This window comes from Cyanistes caeruleus, chromosome 6 (assembly GCF_971803275.1).
Source record: "Cyanistes caeruleus chromosome 6, bCyaCae1.hap1.1, whole genome shotgun sequence".
In the NCBI taxonomy this organism is placed as follows: Eukaryota; Metazoa; Chordata; class Aves; order Passeriformes; family Paridae; genus Cyanistes; species Cyanistes caeruleus.
Window position 1 is genome coordinate 24,886,941 of NC_141706.1, and position 18,638 is coordinate 24,905,578.

Sequence of the window (18,638 nt, forward strand, 5' to 3'; positions counted from 1 at the left end):
AGCTTGCAGAGACCATTTGGCAGTTTCTGGAAAAAGCTGTAAGTATAATTTATGCTGTGCAACCTCTGTGATGTTTTCTCATTGGAAAAGAAATGGATTTGAGGGACTCGCAGTGGACAAACTAATTTGTTGTAGAGAAAGTACAGTTTGGCAGGGGGGGAAAACGGAACTAATACTGGAATCTCTGCTCTGTAATAATTCAGTTTTGCCCATCCCGATGCCAGCTGCAAGCACATCTAAGATAAGCAAAGCGGTGAAACTCCACCGGTTGTAAATGCAGGGGCCAGGGCTAGCCTAGTCACTGGGAAGAGCTAAATCCCCGGCTCTCACACATATCCCTGAAGAAGCGCTGCCTCGATGCAGAGCGGCACAAAGCACAGGCTGCTCTCACCGATGCTGCAGCACGAGTCTAAGGGCTTCCAAGGCCCGCGAGTGACCCACGGGAGAAGCAGAGCAGAGGCGTGTGAAGTCCTCTCTGTCCCCGGAGGCCGTGTCCCCACACGCAGAGCGGGGAGATGAGGGGAGATGTGCATCCCCTTTCCTCGCCCTTGTTCCCCTCGCTCCCGGTCCCGCGGGCGCAGGGCAGGGCTGACAGCCCCCGGCTGCCCGAGCCGCGCTCCCAAGCGCCTCTGATTGGATTGCCGCCATCCCTGCCTTTCCCAGAGCGGCGGTGCCGAGGGGGAGCTGGCCGGGGGAGGCGGGGGCAGGCGCTGGGCGGCTCTGGGCTCCGCCGCTCCGCAGCCCATAAAGCCGCGGCCGCGCTGGGCGAGCCCGCCCCGGGACCGGCCACGCCGCGGGAGCGCTGAGGGACCGCACCGCACCGCACGGACCGCACCGCACCGCACCGCCCCACACCGCTCCGCACCGCACCGCACCGCTCCGCTCCGCACCGCACCGCTCCGCACCGCCCCGCTCCGCACCGCACCGCACCGCTCCGCACCGCACCGCACCGCACGGACCGCACCGCACCGCACCGCCCCGCACCGCACCGCCCCGCACCGCCCCGCACCGCCCCGCACCGCCCCGCACCGCACCGCACCACACCGCCCCGCACCGCTCCGCCCCGCACCGCACCGCTCCGCACCACTCCGCACCGCACCGCCCCGCACCGCACCGCACCGCTCCGCACCGCACCGCACCGCCCCGCACCGCACCGCCCCGCACCGCACCGCCCCGCACCGCCCCGCCCCGCACCGCTCCGCACCGCACCGCCCCGCACCGCCCCGCCCCGCACCGCCCCGCCCCGCACCGCTCCGCACCGCACCGCCCCGCACCGCTCCGCCCCGCACCGCCCCGCTCCGCACCGCCCCGCACCGCTCCGCACCGCACCGCACCGCACCGCTCCGCACCGCACCGCACCGCCCCGCACCGCCCCGCACCGCCCCGCACCGCCCCGCACCGCACCGCACCGCTCCGCACCGCCCCGCACCGCCCCGCACCGCACCGCCCCGCACCGCCCCGCTCCGCACCGCCCCGCCCCGCACCGCACCGCCCCGCACCGCACCGCCCCGCACCGCCCCGCCCCGCACCGCTCCGCACCGCACCGCTCCGCCCCGCACCGCTCCGCACCTCCCCGCACCGCACCGCACCGCACCGCACCGCTCCGCACCGCACCGCCCCGCACCGCACCGCTCCGCTCCGCACCGCCCCGCACCGCCCCGCACCGCACCGCACCGCACCGCACCGCACCGCACCACTCCGCACCGCTCCGCACCGCTCCGCACCGCACCGCACCGCCCCAGCTCAAGGTAGCCGGCCCCCCGCCCTTCTCCCAGCGGGAACTGGGCTGCCCAGCCCCGGCAGAGGGGAGCGGCTTCGCCCCCGCTCCCCTCCCGCTGCCCCGGGCCAGGCGGTGCGCTCACCCCGGTGCGGTTTCTTCCAGATGCAGAGGTGCACCGGTCTCCTGTTTCTGTCTTTAATCCTTTGTGCCACCCTCTCGGAAACACTCGGGCTGGTTTTCTCAGTAAGTATTCGTGCCTCAGCTAGCGGGGGACCGCGACCCTCCCCACGGATACACGCTGCTCTTAGGGATTGCAAAGAACGCAGCACTCACACCATTTCGGGCTATAAACAGTTTGTTTCTTTTTTTTTTTTCCTTTTTTTCCTTTTTTTTTATTAGCTAAGAATTTGGAGATTTTAAATACTAGCTCCATTGTAAAAAAAAAAAATAAAAAATAAAAAATACTATGACTAAGAATGTCTTGTTGCTAAACCAAAATTGAATGGGTGTCCCACCTGCCTCAGAAAAGATGATGTACATATGGACTTGTTTTATGAAGAGGCTGTCGTGTAAATCCAAGCAATAAAAAGCAGCATTGCTGTTTGCTAAGGTGACTATCAGGTGGTAATATAAACTTCAAGTATAAAGTGGAAATTTCTGCCTTCACGGTGTGATGTGCAGTCATCGTTTATGTGGTGTGAAACTGTCAAACCACATGGATGTCAATAGCAACACTACAGACTTGGGGAGGGAGGGGGCAAGAGCTCACCATGAATATTTACTTCAGTATGATTGGAGTAATTTTTAAAATATTTTTTTCTTGATTTTGAGCCTTCAGAAGACTCTTTCTGCTAAGAGAAGGTCCTTCTGAGTGTAGGTCGTGCAATAACATACTTGTGTTTTTTTTCTTTAAGGCGAAAGACAAAAGGGGCTGGACTTTGAATAGTGCTGGTTATCTACTTGGGCCACGTAAGTGAGGCACTTCTTTTGTTTCATTCTTTCAAAATGCAAAAATTGTGTTATTCATTCCTCTGAATATAGCAATTTTTCTAAACCTGCAAGACTGAAGAAGCTCATTTGGGAAAACACTTGTTCAGATGTTTGTTACATGCCTATCATAGACCTGAGCTCTTAGACAACAGCTGCTCTTTTCTAAAGAAGTGTGATGGGAGGCCTTATGTCCAGAAACACATCTGCTCACATTTTGTGCTTCTGAACTGTAATTTTCATATGACAAATACATCACCACCAGAAGTGTTAAAAAAATCTTACAGCATCTTAGATGTCAAGGGTAGAATGACAAAATGTGGCATTTGGCACTTTTCCATGTATTTCAGATTTCACCTTTAAATCTTTTTACAAACTTTCACTACTGGAGTTTATGATATGATTTTTTTTTTTTTTAAATTAAAGCAGAATAAATTGAAACAGTAACTTATAAACTCAAGACTGTTAACAGTTCACTATGTGAAAAATAAATATACAAGATGTTCAAAATACAGGAGTACTGGTTTACAGGTGGAGATAAAAAATGCAGTTTGTAAGTAAAGTAATACAGAACTAAGCTCAAATATTTGTTCTTTTACCATTAATTCTTGTGAATGTGGTAAAATCCATCACCAATGTTTCTATATTTTCAATGTCTCAGTAACACATAGACAAATACTACACATACTCTGACACTCTTAATTCTTTTTAGCTAACAAGGATATATTAAAAAAAAGAAGAAAACAAGTTTAATGCATCTTAAGTGTATTAACTGATTCTGTAAATATCTGGAAGTATAGAAAGCAGATCTAAGCAAATTGGAAAAAAACTGTGGGGAAATGTGCTTGTCAAAGACTCATATTTTGTTTTTGAGACTGGATAATAGGAATCATCCTTTGTGGCAGGTCATATTGGTCAGCTTTTACTGATAAAGGAAATGGCCATTGCAAGGGGGGAGAAGAGGCACCAGGGGCATGTAAGATAGCTTCTGAAGGTTATTCCTGTAAACTATCTGCAGCTTTCTTTTAAGCACACTCACCAGCAATACTCCCTTAAAGACAGAGGAAAGAGTAGTAAGAAAAGCTTCCCAGTTTACATGCAGCTATACCCTTACATTTTTTCTCTACAGCATCTGAATGCAGTAATAGCTTCAGCAAGTATGTAGCACAAGACTGGCTCTGGAATTAAAAAAAATCATAAGCACAAATTCAGAAGAAAGGTTATTGTATTTAATAACACATTTACTTATTGTGATATGTCAAAACTGCCCAGCAGGATATTTTAACTGAAATCCATGAAGAGCAAGGATATAGCATTATAGGAAAGCATATAGGAAAGGTTTTTGCTAAGTCAATTAACTCCTCTGATTTTTAATTTATTTATCAGATGCAGTAGATAACCACAGATCTTTTAATGACAAGCATGCTTTCACTGGTAAACGTGAAATACCGCCTGGTGAGGATATTACAGCAGGTAATGAAAATCTGGAAACCAGCATTTTTTATTTGTTTCTTATGTTAAGTAATTTATTTACTATTAAACTGACTACTTGGATACAAAACTATTTTTGCATTTTAACAGAAATCCTAATAAACATATGAAAGGAAGAAAAATAACATTTGTCCATTCAGTGTGATCTTTGTATGGTCATAGATTACAACATCTAAGTGATTAGGAAAATGTATCATAATTTTGTTGTTTTAAATGTGTAATAGGTCATATTTCTTTGAGAAAAAACTTCATTTTTTTTTCTCTTTTCATATGTTCAAGTAAGTATTTCAGCCACTCCAGAGTTAAATTGTTTTTTGGCAAAGGAGAGTGTCCATAAAGGCATCTTTCAGTAATGCAGGATATGGAAAATACAAAGTTTCAGTATTTCCTTTCACTAAGCAAGGTGTATTATCTTCATTAAAAGACTGAGAACCTGGTCACAACTGAAGTCAAAATGCTTAGATGTTGCATGTGTCAGAATTTAATAAATGGGAATGAAAAGGGTGCAGCTTTGTTCTGGATTTGTCATCCAGAAGTGAACCTCTAAAATGTGTGTCTGGACTCCTTTTTTGTAGAGAAGCTGACAATTTTCAGGCTTTATGTTGAAAACCTATTTCAGGATAAGGTGCAGAAACCTCTAGAAAAACCTGTTTTATCTCCTGAGGAGAAACTAAACCTGCTGTAGACATCTGAAGTGAGCTGGGATGAATTCATCCTTAGGCTGATAAATGTGACCACAGTACTTACCCAGTACATTTATCACTGCACTGATGGGGGCAACACAAAGGTTTTGGAGCCTATTTTAAATTCACCCAGAACAGTGCAGATGTCCTTTAGCACTAAATAAATTCATAAATAAAGGACATATGCTTGGTTACAATCTCATACATACAAACTTCGTAAAGAGAAGAGAAACAGTACATTTCTTAATTGTTTGCACTCTCTGAAGGACTGTCAGTCCAGTTCTGGTACACAGTTACAGAGTGGTGGTTTCTGTGTGGTATTTTTTTGGTGCTGTGCTTTGGTTTTGTTTGTTGGTTTTTAAGGGAAAAAAACCCCAACCCTGCTGTCTCAAATACCGGTGTTAATATATGGCCAGTCAAAAACAACGTAAAAGTAAGGGATTTGTAATCCAGCAGCAGAGATCACACTGCAGCACGTTGCCATTTGTCCCTATACCAGGTTCCTGATGGGAATATGAATTTATGGATTTGTGGAACTCTCTTGCTGGGTACTGTTGAGGCTCCACAATTGCAGATGAATCCAACCAAACTTGTCAGAACAAGACTTCAAAATTATACAGCTGCCTCTGCTATGAACTTCATTTTCTCCTGTCACCAAGTGGTTCTTTGAAGCTGAAGTTTATTACAGAGGTCCTACCCAAAGGAGATTTAAATATATATATATATAAAATGCATAAGAAATGCATAAGGCAATCAGTATATTATTTTAATTGAAAACAAATTATTTCTCCTGATTATTTGCAAAAGTCCCTTAAAAATGGCAATATATGCACATATTATTTATTAATGTAAAATAGTTCATGAAAAGGACTGTGCTCACCTTGAAGGAATGCTGCAAAATGCAGAAGCTCTCCAGATAACCCAGAAAAAATTGCAAGCTGTATTAGGGGCTAAACACTAGCTCCAGGAAAAAAACCCACAACAAAACTACAACCATCTATGAGCATAATTAGTGAAATCATCAAGTCACAAGATCATAATGGTTTGTTTACTGAACTCTGTGTTATCCACTATGCAGAATTAAGGTCAATAGCAGAGCAATACAATATTTCCAAGTGACTGAGGAAAAATATTTATCCAATAAATATCACATCGATAATAAATTCTGGGTAAAAATGATAATATCCATATTAATGAAATAATATCCATAATAATAACAAAAATCCATAACAGGTTAGGTGGGAGCAAAAGTTAAAGAAAAATTCAAATAAAAGAGTATTATTAATGCAAATAATAATAATAATATCTTTGTGTGAGTTCAAAGACTGGAAGACAAGATTTTTAGGTGCAAGCCTATTAAATGCATTCTTAAATGCTTATTCCTCTTGTACCAGAAACCTTTGTGTCCCTTGCAACCCTCATCAATGTTTTTAATTTGTGCTACAGAGCTCAGTCTGCCTTCTGACCCATCTGATAATGTTTTCAGTGGTGAAGTAATGTACTGTTGGTTCTGGCACCCACATCTGTGTGCAGAGAATTAAAAATCTTGGGGAAATTATTTACCATTTGTTCTTAATAGAGGGAAGTTCTCTATCCTCCTAAAAACAGCAAGGTGTCTTTCTGCAACCCCCTGCTTGATTTTATTTTTTCCTCTCTTTAGCAGATGCAGAAAGTATCCTTCCCAAAAGTGCAATAACAAGCACCCATTAGGCCATTGAAATAACATCAAAAATCTATTTTCACGAGTTCAAAGATAAGTGTGTTGGATTAGATACCTATGTAAAAAACAGCTTTCTGGACTTAGAAAAACACCCAGGCCTAAGTTTTGGGCTACAAACCACTTCTGTATCGTTTGAAAGCTTATTTGGAATGAAGTCAGACTACATGAATGAACTCTTAACTGTTCTGTAAAGCTGATGAATTTGGTTGCTAAATTTGAAATTTAACCTTTCCCTGCAGGCTCAGGTGGACACAAGGGATAGAGTTGGAACAGAGGATAACTCTCTAGTACAACAGATCTCATAAGGCCTAGAGACCACAACCATTGAGGTGTCACAGCAGCTGCTATGCAGCAATGACATACAAAGCTGGTTGATTTTGATTCTGAGAATTGCAGTTACCTACCTCATATGGGCTTTGCCCTTCCATAAAGTGGTTTTTCACCAAGAATTTTAAGGAAAATGGAATTTCATATAGTTCTGGGTTTTTTTCCCCTCCCCAGGTACTCATAAACTTAGCTGCAGTATCTCATATGGTGTATCCTTGCACCACTTTGAGTAAAAACCAGCTTGTTTTACAGGGAACCTTGGAAGACCCGTGGCTGATGAAAACATTGTGCGCACAGTAATTGAATTTTTGACTTACTTGCATCTGAAAGGTGAGTGAATACCTTTCAATCTTTCACAATTTCTGGTAGGAAATTCACTGAGGAGATAGGACTATCCCTAAATGTACACATCTGCTGCAGATTTGAGTTGCAAGACTTGGAACAGCACCTCTGGGATCTCTCACACACACAGAGAGCAGGTGATCCTGAAAAATTGCTGCTCAGCAGAGACCTGATGCAGCACAGTTCTGATACCATCCCACCACTTGCTAGTGACAAAAGAAACACATCTCCCTCTTTTTGCACGTATTCTGCAATAAAGTTGCATGACAAAATTGCAACAACACGCAGCTGAATGTTGGCCAGCAGCTCAGAGTGCACTGAAGCAAAAGCTCTGTGCAGCCTCAGAGTTGTGACAAGAGTTGTAATGCCGAGTTTACAGCTGATCCTGCAAGAATTCTAACTTTACTGTGGAATTCAGTGAAGAAGAAATTAATCTGCTTTTGAGTTTTCATCAGTTTGACTTTAAAAAATCCCCAACAAACACAATGTTCAGCTTTTAAAAACCTCTTCAGCTATTCCAAAACTGTCTATAAAGTGTATCAATAATACATAGTTGCAAAGAAACCAACAGGTAGAAAAAAGTTATTCTACTGCAAATGTTTGAGGATTTTTTTCTGTCTCAAAAAGTAGGCAATTCAATAAATCAGTAATTTCTATATTCTTACTTTTGTACACAACAAATTATAAGCAACTTTGTGGCTAGCATATGCTGCAGACCTGAGTGTGCATTTGTGTTTTAATTTCATTTCATTTTCTGCATACCTGAGATGTTTTTACTCATTGTTTTCTGAATTATTTGTATCCACCCAAGGAAAACAATTCTCATTACTGAAAATGTGAACCCAGTGTTTAGTGAACTGAATTTGCATTTGATAACAAAACCTTTTTATAGCTCTTTTATAGCCTGAAATAATTCAAATACATATTTAAAGTAGATTATTAGCATATATATTTACTGTGGACAAAGTAGTAGTTTGTTTGTTGTACCACTGTGAAGAAAGAGTCCAGAACACTCTTCTACTCTGCTAGGAAGTAAAATCAATATTTGGACACAGCAAAAAGGGTGTAAAACAAGGTCAGCTCAAGCACACACCCTCTGCGTAGCCTAAAAGCGCTAAATCAGACAAGAAAATAAAAAGCATCTCACAGATCTACAAAGTACTTCTTCCCTGGAACAAATGATCTAAAAAGGCTCACTTCTTAGGATGGTGATGACAAACAATTGTTTTTATTCAGAAAAGGTGGTGGTATTACCATGTCCTCATGAAAAACAAAAAATGAATCTCCAGATCTGGCTTTTCCAGACACGGTTCTTGTTTTCTCAGCTTGCAACAGACACAGAATGTTATCACATTATCTCTTAACAATGTTTATTGGAAAGGCTAAGTACAAACTCTCACACAAACCCAGAACTGTAAATTAAGCAGGTGAAAACCATATTTTTTAATGATAGAAATCCTTTAACACATTTGCTTGTATGAAACTTTACTACATTAAATACATGGGTTTAGATGTGTTCCTTGGTGGAGGAAGGGGGAAAAACCCCACTCATGTGGCTCAGATTCAGATAATAATTATTCAAATTAGATATACATTTTAATCTGCAAGAAAAAGGCAGTATTTTTACTGCTAAGAAGTACCCTGGTAATAACTAGAAGAGGCCTTCATCTCTTTCTCTTGGAAATTATTCCCTCCAGCTTTAAGTGCTTCTCATAATGAGCAACATGTAGGATGGCAGCTGTAATTAGATAATATTAAGTCTTATGAGATCCTGGGATCCAGCAATATCAATTGACATAATAAAATTAATATAATTGTTGTTCTGTCACTGCTGTTTCTAAAATGTTGAAATTGTATCAGGCAGATATTAGTGACATTCAAAAGAAAAAAACCCAGTATTTTATAAATTAAAATATGAAAGGTTCAAAGATATGTTTCTTATAGTTGAGAAAAGTATTAAAAAATTATATTACTGAAACTGGATTTCATTACTTACTTGCTAATATAAATATGCATACTTATATATGTGTTAATAATCTTTTTTTTTTTTCCTGTTTGCAGAGATGGGAGCACTTGACAAGCTACCTACACCAGAGGAAATGAACCAGTCTTGAAGAATGCATTTTTATTTTGTTGCAGTGTAGATTTAGACTGAATTCTAAACAAAAGGCCAAAATGACCTGAAGTTAAGAAGTATGGTTTGCATTTATCTGATAAATGGTAAAGAGCCTTCTGCCCTCTGGTTGGTTTGTTGGATTATTTTTTGCTTTTTCTTTTCCTTCCCTCCCTCTCCTGCAATGTTACAGTGTATAATTTTGCTTTGGTAAAATTTTTCTGTAGGTAAATGAGAAAATAAAAATAAAGAGCAACTAAGTTGTTTCATTTTAAGATTATGTACATACCAGCACACAGTGCATGCATCATCTACAAAGCCTGGGGTAAATTGTAAGATTATACTGCATCTATACTCTGCATATTAGAGCAAAAGAAAACATATATATATATATAACATATATAGGGTACTTTAAATAACAGAAAAATAACAGTACCTTCTGCCATGCAGAATCATTTAAAGTCACAGATCTGTCTATACTTCTGTGCTTCAAGGAAACATTACTTCCTGTGCATATCTTCATAGACATGAAATAAACCCCTGTTGATAATGAATTTCATATTATTTACCTGTGCTACACTGGCCCATTGGCTGGAGCACACCTTGAGGCAATGCAAATTTAAGTGTTCTGTGCAGGTTTACACAAATCTGACATGTAGGACTCCCATGGCATTGAGAGCACTGGGGCTGCACTCCTAAATGAAGAAAAGCTCCTGGCTGATGCAAGATTAAAAATATACTCCATGATATGCTTTATTCTGAGTCTAGCAAAGCACTTGGATCTATGTTTAATCCATGCAGAGCAGCTTTGATGCACTGGACCAGGATGTGAGGCACACAATTAATGTCAGATCAAGACTGAGGAAAGGTCTGAGAGGACACAGAACCTTAGAAAGTTTTCCATATTCAGATGACTTTCAGCCTCTGCACAGTGCAATGAAATATCATCCTTTCAAAATGCTGATGTGCACTGGAGTGCACAGACTGACAGAAATTTTGCAGACCTTTATTATCTCATCTGTTTTTCACTCTTAGCATAGCAGAATTCTAAAAGCCAAGCCACTGGTGTGTGCTTTTCGCCAACCCACCTTGTCATTCAGGCTGTGCTCTTCCTGTGATAATCACTCAGCCTCTGATCTAATGCCTGATATTTTCACTTTCCAAAGTGTGAAAATACACTTTACATCAGATCCAGTGAGCTTCTGAGCAAACCTTTCACATTATGTTTTACTGGGCTTCTTTTTGGCTTTTAAGAGTAAGAAAAAAGGTACACACTGCTAATACCCATGCTACTAGTTCAACATTATTTGGCAGATGGATGGGCTTCCCAAAGTGTGAAAAAAAGAATAGTGTGAAATTTAACCTCTGTACATTAGTACAGCTCAGTAAGCCCAAACTCTCCTTTCCACTAGTAATGTCCACACTTCTCACATAACCCTGTAGTAGAGCTCACTAAAATCAAGAGGTTTTCTTTTCATAGACTTCCATGGGCTTTGGTTCATTGACTGTTAAAATCCAGGATCTGTTTGGAGAACTCAGTAGCAAACCATCTCTGGCAATCAACCATCAGCAGAATCTATGGTCAAATAAAAGGAACTTCATTTGAGCATTGAATTTCTTTCATTTTCAAAAAGGGTAAGAAATTAGAAATAATAGGATAGAAGTAGAAAACAGCAGTGACTTTAATCAAATTAGCATACCTTCAGCTCCTTAGAGTCGGAATCTTCCTGTTAGCATTATTAGAATAGTTATTCAGAATTCTGAAATTTGAGATTATTTGAAATAGTGGAAAACTCACAGGAAGATTTACAGCACTGTCTGAACAGGGAGGCTCACAAGGTTTTACATTGTGCTGCACTATTAAATGTATATATTATAGAAACCAGATTGCTATAGACTAATTACCAAAAGCAATCTACATACTTTCATTTAATAATTTTTGCATTCAAACACATATTGATAATATTTTGAAATAGAGACAGGTAAAATTTTCAGCTTGTTTCTTCACCCTTGTAACACCTCTAAGCTTTGCAAGTATGGAAGGGGAAAACCACAGTAAGGGGCCATTCTTCTGGATCAATTTTGCAATTTCAGGAACATTATTATTTTAATAATATTAATTTTATTTAAAGTCTGTCTTAAATCACTTCATCTCAAACGTAAGTTCTGCAAATATTTGGAATAACCTCTCCATAAACAACCTCTTGGACAAACACCTGATAAAAATGTCCAATATCCTTTAATCCACAATTTGAAAACATTAAGTTTCAATGGGGCAAATGGACAATAAAAGAATGTGGCATTTCAGTAGAAAATAATAATAAAAAAAACCCCTTTTCCATCACATTGTATCATCTATTGCTTGTTTGCATATATTCTATTCCACTGTTGTGTAGGATTAGCTCAAATTTATATTTACACTGCAGACAAAAGCCAAATCAAAAACCAAAAAACACAAAAGCAGACAAAAAAGGGAAACCTTTCTTGTAATGTTTGCCAGTGATATGAAATTACCCTTCATGCAAATTTAGCTCTGACAATGAACAGAAGGCTTGCATGATGCTGGATGACTGGACAATAAAATGGAAGATGAGATTAAATGCTGATGCAAGCAAATTATGTGGGCAGAGAAAAACAGCTCTAATTTTACATAGCCATACTCACGCTCCAAATTATGCCTGGAAATTTAACTCAGACTCATTGTACACAGTCCTCTAAAAATGTTTTTTTAAACCTCAACAGTGGATAGAAAGCCAAAGGGAATACTAGGAATTCCAATGAAAATATACCATTCCCAATTTCGATACCAACAGCAGTTCTGGGCAGTTCACTGAAGAGAAAAAAAATCACTGTTGGGCCAGAAAAGCCATAGAGAAAAGTGACAAATATTTTTACAGTTATTTTCATACACAGAAAAACTAAATAGGTGGGAGATGAGAATCCTAAATGTTGTGCTAGAAGTACTTTTTCTTGTAATCCAAGATATAATGATGATAAAATTATCAAGTAACACTTTTAAACTCCCTGCCCAGGAAAACCCAGAAGGCCTTTTCTATACATCTCCTGATGAAATTGTGGCACAGGGCTTTGTGGAAGCCACAGGTTCTGAAACAGTTATATTCATGGAAGAAAAGTCCTTCAAGGTCCAAATGTTTAATTAAATTGTTTTCAGACCAAAGTGGGGACGTGAGAGCACAGAGCTATAGAACAACCCTTAGAACCTGATCCAGGGATTAATTAAACAGGACTCCATCAGCTGCACAGCGTTTGATGCCAGTTTACAACAGAAACTTGAAAATCACATATATTTGGCTAAAAATTCTGGAGAAATACTGAATTCTGAGCACTACCTATAACAAAAAAACCCCTATCATTTTATAGAGTGTCCCACCTACCTTCCAGGTAGTTTCATTAAAACTTGTTTAAATGCAAATCAGCTCAGCATAAAAGGGGGAATTTCTGGTGGCACAGCTGGCACAGGAGAGTCTATTCCAACCAGGATGCCATTAGGGATCTGACAGGATACATGTATTTTCCCACCTGTCTACTCATGTGAAAGTCAGACTGCAACACTACCATAGAAAAATCAGATAGCACTCAGAGTACTGAGGATGTTTGAGGGGGCTTGGTATTGGGGTCGACAGAATCCTGCTGCCAGGTTTAATGCTACCATGGTTCAAAGTACAGCTCCTTTTGCCTGAGGTGATAGGGGAGCTTGGTGTGAGTCTGTTTACAAAAGATCCTGATACATCCCCAAGTGCTCTTTTGCATTTCCAAAGAGATGAGGAGATACGATATGAGATAGCGTTTGAAGAAACACATTAGTAACTCCCAAAAAGAGTATGGCAAAAGTATTTTAAAATTATTTCAGGGTATGTGACACAAAATGGTAGCAAGTTGGAGAAGTATTTTGTAGTTTGTTCAGAATGCAGATTACCTCAGGAGTTTTCTAAGTTTAAAAGGGTTAAAAGAAAGTTTAGACTCTGGCATTATTAGGAGAAAAAATTTTCACCAATTCACAGAGTACATTAATGGTGCAGTACTTCTGTCACTATTTTGTGTTCTACCACTTGTTTTTGAATAAATGCAAATAATAATTCTGGTATCTAGTTTTATGAGGACTGAGTGTGAGCCAGGCATAGAAAACCTCACTGATCCCTTTAGTACTCAGATCCAGTAGCTGGGTATACAAATATCAAGTTGTTAAGATTTTTAATACCCCAGAGCACTGGACATTTGTCAATGCATGTGCCACACTCAGAACCTCCCAGAGATGAGCTGTGAAAAGCCAGAATTGAACCAAATTTTATCTCCTTGCTTATAAAGGAGCAAAAACTTTATAAAAAAAGTTATTCCTTAAAACATTATCAAATTTCCCTTGTGATTCTACTTATTCATTTCTAATTTAATTGATCTCCACAGAATTTTTTCTAATTCAGTATATCTAAATCATAGAGCCTTTCTGGGTGCTAGGAGACATGAGTCTCATACAGAATGTCTGCCTGAGGAGAAATTCTAAAATACCTGCTGCCATTCAGATTGGATTTTTTACAGTTTCTAAAATAAATGTTGCCTATTTATCACTTACCAACACATATATAATTAAAGTAGAATGTCATGCTTCTATAATTTCCCCTTCAAAATGTTCACAAGATCATGCATTTCCTTGAAATTATTCTATTCTATTAAAAATAATTTTATTGGAAAGTAACTGACCAGATTTATAAATGTTATGGCGATTATTTACATTTGTCAGTATTAAAGGTAGCATTTCTTGACAAAAACTAAAACTGTTGCTTCAATTATTTACATCAATGTAAGTTTCTATGTCATATCTTTAGGAGTACTTTCCTTACTATTTATTCTGATAAGAGTGTAGGGGAATCACACCCTGCTTCCCTAAGATCTTTCTGCAATTTGATAATGTTACCTGATTCTGCTTCAACTTCTGATCTAAAAGGTAGCAGATTTGGGACTCATTAGCTCTCTGATAGTTTAGATACTTATTGCTCTCTGCAGCAATTAAAATCCAACTTAAAGTATTCCCCAAAGGTTTCTGTGAGAATTTATCTCCTCTGCAAATCAGAGTTTGAGGACACTTGTACTGAGTATCTGCTTCGAGGGCTCTCCAGGGGCACTCTGGGCTCTGGAACTGAAGAGGGCAGTTCTGAAAAATGAAGATTTGAATCTGCTCCCTGCCAGCAGAGCACGGGTGCTGGCTCTGAATCCAGAGAGACCTTTGAAATGAGACATTTGGATTTCCTTCTTCAAATCAAGCAGAATGAACCCAGGCCCTAAGGCTCAGAGAACCAGTAGAAGCAGACAGGAGAAATAACCACGTTTTTACAGGTAAATGTTACATTTTTCTACCACTTTTCAAAACATGGTTTTGCAAATTGTGCCTGCTTGGCTTTCCTGCTGATTACCCACTTAGCCACTGTTTAAAAATAAAGCTCATCAAATACAACATATAAGGGCTAAATCCTGACCTATGAAACAAACTGCAGTGGTACTGTTGACCTTGAAAGTGCACTTACTTATATCAGCTAAGGTTAGACTTTATCCAGTCCAGCGATGTTATTAATTAATTAGTTAATTAAAAAATTAATTTAAACAAATCTCAGATCTTACACAGAAAATACAATTTCAGAAATAAAGCCACAGTCACCCTTGTTCCATCAACAATACTCCTCCTTTCCACCTGCTGCAAAGCATGTTGTTCATTAATTCCTACTGTCACTTTGTGCTATCAAGACCATCTACTGATTCTAATTAAAGAATAATTACAGAAATTATACTCTGTGTATTATTTAGAAGGATCCCTACGGCTGTGAAATTTTATTTATGTTGTTCAAACTATATAACACTTTTCTCCCCAAAATATTTACATTTTTCTTTGCCATCTAGTCCATTTTTGTTTGCATTCCTTTTGCAGTGCACATTATAGACAGTATTTTATTGTTCACCAGAGCCCTCAAACATCTGTTTAATTAGACATAATAGTTTTGTAATGTTAATCATCATTTTGATATTCTTCTCCTCATTCTAGCTATGTTTTAGCATAAAAAATAGTAATTAGCAACAATTAATATTTGTGATAGTGTTGATAAGCCAGATATTGTTGACTAGATAAAGGGAATAAGATGTAACTTATTTTTTCCTTCTATCATCTGTAGCAGTTATTAAGAATAAGCATTATTCTTCACCTCAGCCAGACAGAAAGGAGGCTTTCCTTTGTGGGGAAAAGCCCCAGTATTTTTTACCACACTACCTTTTGTGAATTCATTGTGGACTCATATCTGTTAACAGACTTGGGATAAATTCTTCAGAAGAATTAAAGCAATAAAGGATTTTAATCTTTTGTTTTCAAGAATGATTTGAGAACTTTTTTTTGGAGCTGTTATTTTGAGATGCAGAAACACACTTGATTGAATCTAGACTATGCAAGGAAGTCAAGCATTAAATTACCAACAAGATTTGAAATTTCAATTATTTATATGCAACATGACCCTTTATCAAAGCAAGAACTTATGTGCTCTTAGAAATCCAACTTCACACACATCTTAATCTTAGGATGCCAAAATAAATCCTCTCTTTAGGTGGAAGCATGGAGAACGCTATTAACTCACGCCATCGAAGTTTTTTCTGTGTTACTATTGGTTTACCTATATCTCAGAAAAAAAGTGATGTTATCCTGCAAATAAAATGAACTCACCAACATCTCAAGGCCAAAAACCTGTCAGGAAGGTGTCCAGGCAGGTCCACAGCAGTGTGGTTGCAGGTTCTGGGCCAGCACAGGCCACCCTGTCCCGGCAGCAGCCGCCGGTCAGGTGTGGGTGTGCCGGATGAGGCAGGCATCACCTCAATCTGAAATACTATAAGACTTTGGCACCACAACGCTTAAAATTGAGTTAGAAAATTGTGCTAGGGACTTGCAGCACCTTCTGAAAACCTTATCCTTATGCTATCCAGCCTGGGAAAAATTTTTGCAGGACTTTCAGTTCGTGTTTAGGATTAATAATCCCAAAATTACATAGAAAGCTGAAGCTATAGCTTGCAGTAAGAAGGTCCTTCCTTTAGAAGATGGAAGGCATGAATTAAAAGATGAACACTGAATATACATATATGTATATACATACATGAAAAGAGCCAGGAAACCCTCTGTGCACAATCTTTCTTCATTACCTGGTATTATGGCACTTCCCTTCTGAGCTCCCTGGTGCCATTTTCCAGCAAAATCACGACCAGAGGGGACAGGTACACTATATTCCTGGGCTCATTTTCTGTTCAGTTGTGCCTTTTCTACCAAGCACTAGTTTTGCTGACCATGAACATGGGAATAATTTTTCCTTTTGCTGTTACTAAACCAGTATGTTTCAGGGGAGTTACTATGCCCTGTCTTTGAAACCTTTTGAACTTTTTTTCCTAAAGGTAAAAAAACACAACTTGCTAAACTTTGGAGAAAACATGGTAAGAGTTTCCAGAAGAAAAGTTTCAGCTATTTGGAAGATCAAGGTGTACAGCTTTCTTTGGTTGTTTTTTCCCTTTGATTTAAAATATTATGTACAAGATGTTAGGGCTGTTTGCTTTTAATGCTTTAGTTCTCTAGTTTTTGTGCAAGCAGGTGAAAGCAAAGATGAAGCAGAGAAGGCTGACAATTTAGAAGGCTGCAATATACTCCAGCACTATTCTTCTGAGTGAAACAGATGGCTTAAATAGCCACAAGGTGGTAATAGTGCTCTTCATGGAAAAGCTCGGGTGTGTTTAGCAGAGCAGGGTTAGCTCTACAGAGATGTCTGATTTGCAAAGAATGATAATTACAAAGAGCAGAAGTGCTTTTGGAAATGAGGAAGTGAAAACTTGTAGCAGAACACTGCGTGCTGGCTAAGAGAGAAATGCCCTGGCTCAGGGAAATGAGAGAAATGTCCTGTCACACTGACAGTAAACTGTGATTTAAAAAACGTTCCTGCAGAGGCAAGACAAACATCAAGAGCATCATGGGAATAAAGGCAGGTGATAAAACCCACAAGAGTCTTTCAGTGGCTGTCTGGGTAAATTGCCAAGGTTTTAGTGAGAAATAAAGGGGGAAATACCACTCATAAGTTTTGCATTAGAAATAAGTAAGCTTATAGCTCTTCTGGTTTGAGCTGAGGTATAGTTGGTTTTGTTCACAGTGGCTAATATGAGGCTGTGTTTTGGATTTCTGCTGAACGAAACAGAATGTAGAGCTGTTTTTGTTATTGCTGAGCAGGACTTACACATTTCAGTACTTAAAAGCACAAGAAAAAATCCTATATATATAAAAACCATATTTATTTATATACATTTGTTTTATGTAAGGCAAACCTATTGATTTAGAGAGTAATAAATTTGGGCTTGTAGACAGTGTATCAGTCCCAGGCATAAACTAATTGTCTGATCATTCACATAAACCAACAGAAACACTGCTGATTTAGAACTGTTCTAAAACATAGCATATATCTGTGGATTCCAAGGAACACCCTAGTGTTAAAGTTACATAAAAAAAAAAAAATCCAGACAATGGATGAGTGTTATATTCATGCAGAATAAAGACTATGACACATGCAAAGTGACACTTCAATTTCTGATCACACAGCTCAGCAATTACTATGTGGGCAAGCAATTTCATTACAAGGTTTTACTTACTCTAAGATGATACTTGAAGAACATTATTGCAATGCAATTTAAAATTTATTTCACATCATTTCACTGTATGTGAAAGGAACTGTAATTCTTCTTGTGTCCCACTTAAACTGTGCTAGCTATGGCAGACTTTACAGCACAGTGTTCTACACAGGCTGGAACAAAAGGAAAATTATGAATTTAAATTTTACCATCACTTCTGAGTCCAGACTTTTAAATCATCTTGTGTAAAGTCAAGGCACTATTTCCACAACTAGCTACTACCGCCACTAAAAGTTTTAGAATAAGGCTTTTTATCCTTGGCCAAATAAAGAAGAAGGGTTGCATCAATTGCCTATGATGTTTAGATCATTGAATCATGTGAGTTATAGTTCACTCATCTTCTGCTGTCTAATCCATTGTTAGTGGATGCTCTTCGTGCTCCCCTCACCAAAAGGACTCAACTCAAATTGCTGCCCATTCGTGAGGGAGTTCATTTAGTCTGAAGAAACAGACTTTGCAATGATGTGACTTTTATGCTTGTCATCTCTGCAGAAGGCAGCAAGTCAGTAGAAAAAAAAGCAAATCACACTGCCTTGACCCACAGCAATT

The 18,638-nt window shown here is 39.9% G+C and overlaps 1 protein-coding gene across 1 annotated transcript; it reads left to right on the plus strand.

Moving 5' to 3' along the window:
* The first annotated feature begins 1,199 nt into the window (after positions 1-1,199).
* GAL (galanin and GMAP prepropeptide) lies at positions 1,200-14,167 on the plus strand. The gene is made up of 6 exons (XM_023927972.2): positions 1,200-1,748; positions 1,883-1,963; positions 2,635-2,689; positions 4,094-4,180; positions 7,181-7,258; positions 9,332-14,167. Exons 2-6 carry the CDS (start codon positions 1,883-1,885, stop codon positions 9,382-9,384), a joined length of 354 nt encoding a protein of 117 aa, XP_023783740.1. The 5' UTR covers positions 1,200-1,748; the 3' UTR covers positions 9,385-14,167.
* Positions 14,168-18,638: the final 4,471 nt, after the last annotated feature.

Coding starts and splice junctions, on each gene's coding strand:
- GAL (XM_023927972.2), top strand. CDS start 1,883: ATGCAGAGGTGCACCGGTCTCCTGTTTCTGTCTTTAATCCTTTGTGCC. Junction 2,690..4,093: donor TGGTTATCTACTTGGGCCAC/GTAAGTGAGGCA, acceptor TTTATTTATCAG/ATGCAGTAGATAACCACAGA. Junction 7,259..9,331: donor GACTTACTTGCATCTGAAAG/GTGAGTGAATAC, acceptor TCCTGTTTGCAG/AGATGGGAGCACTTGACAAG.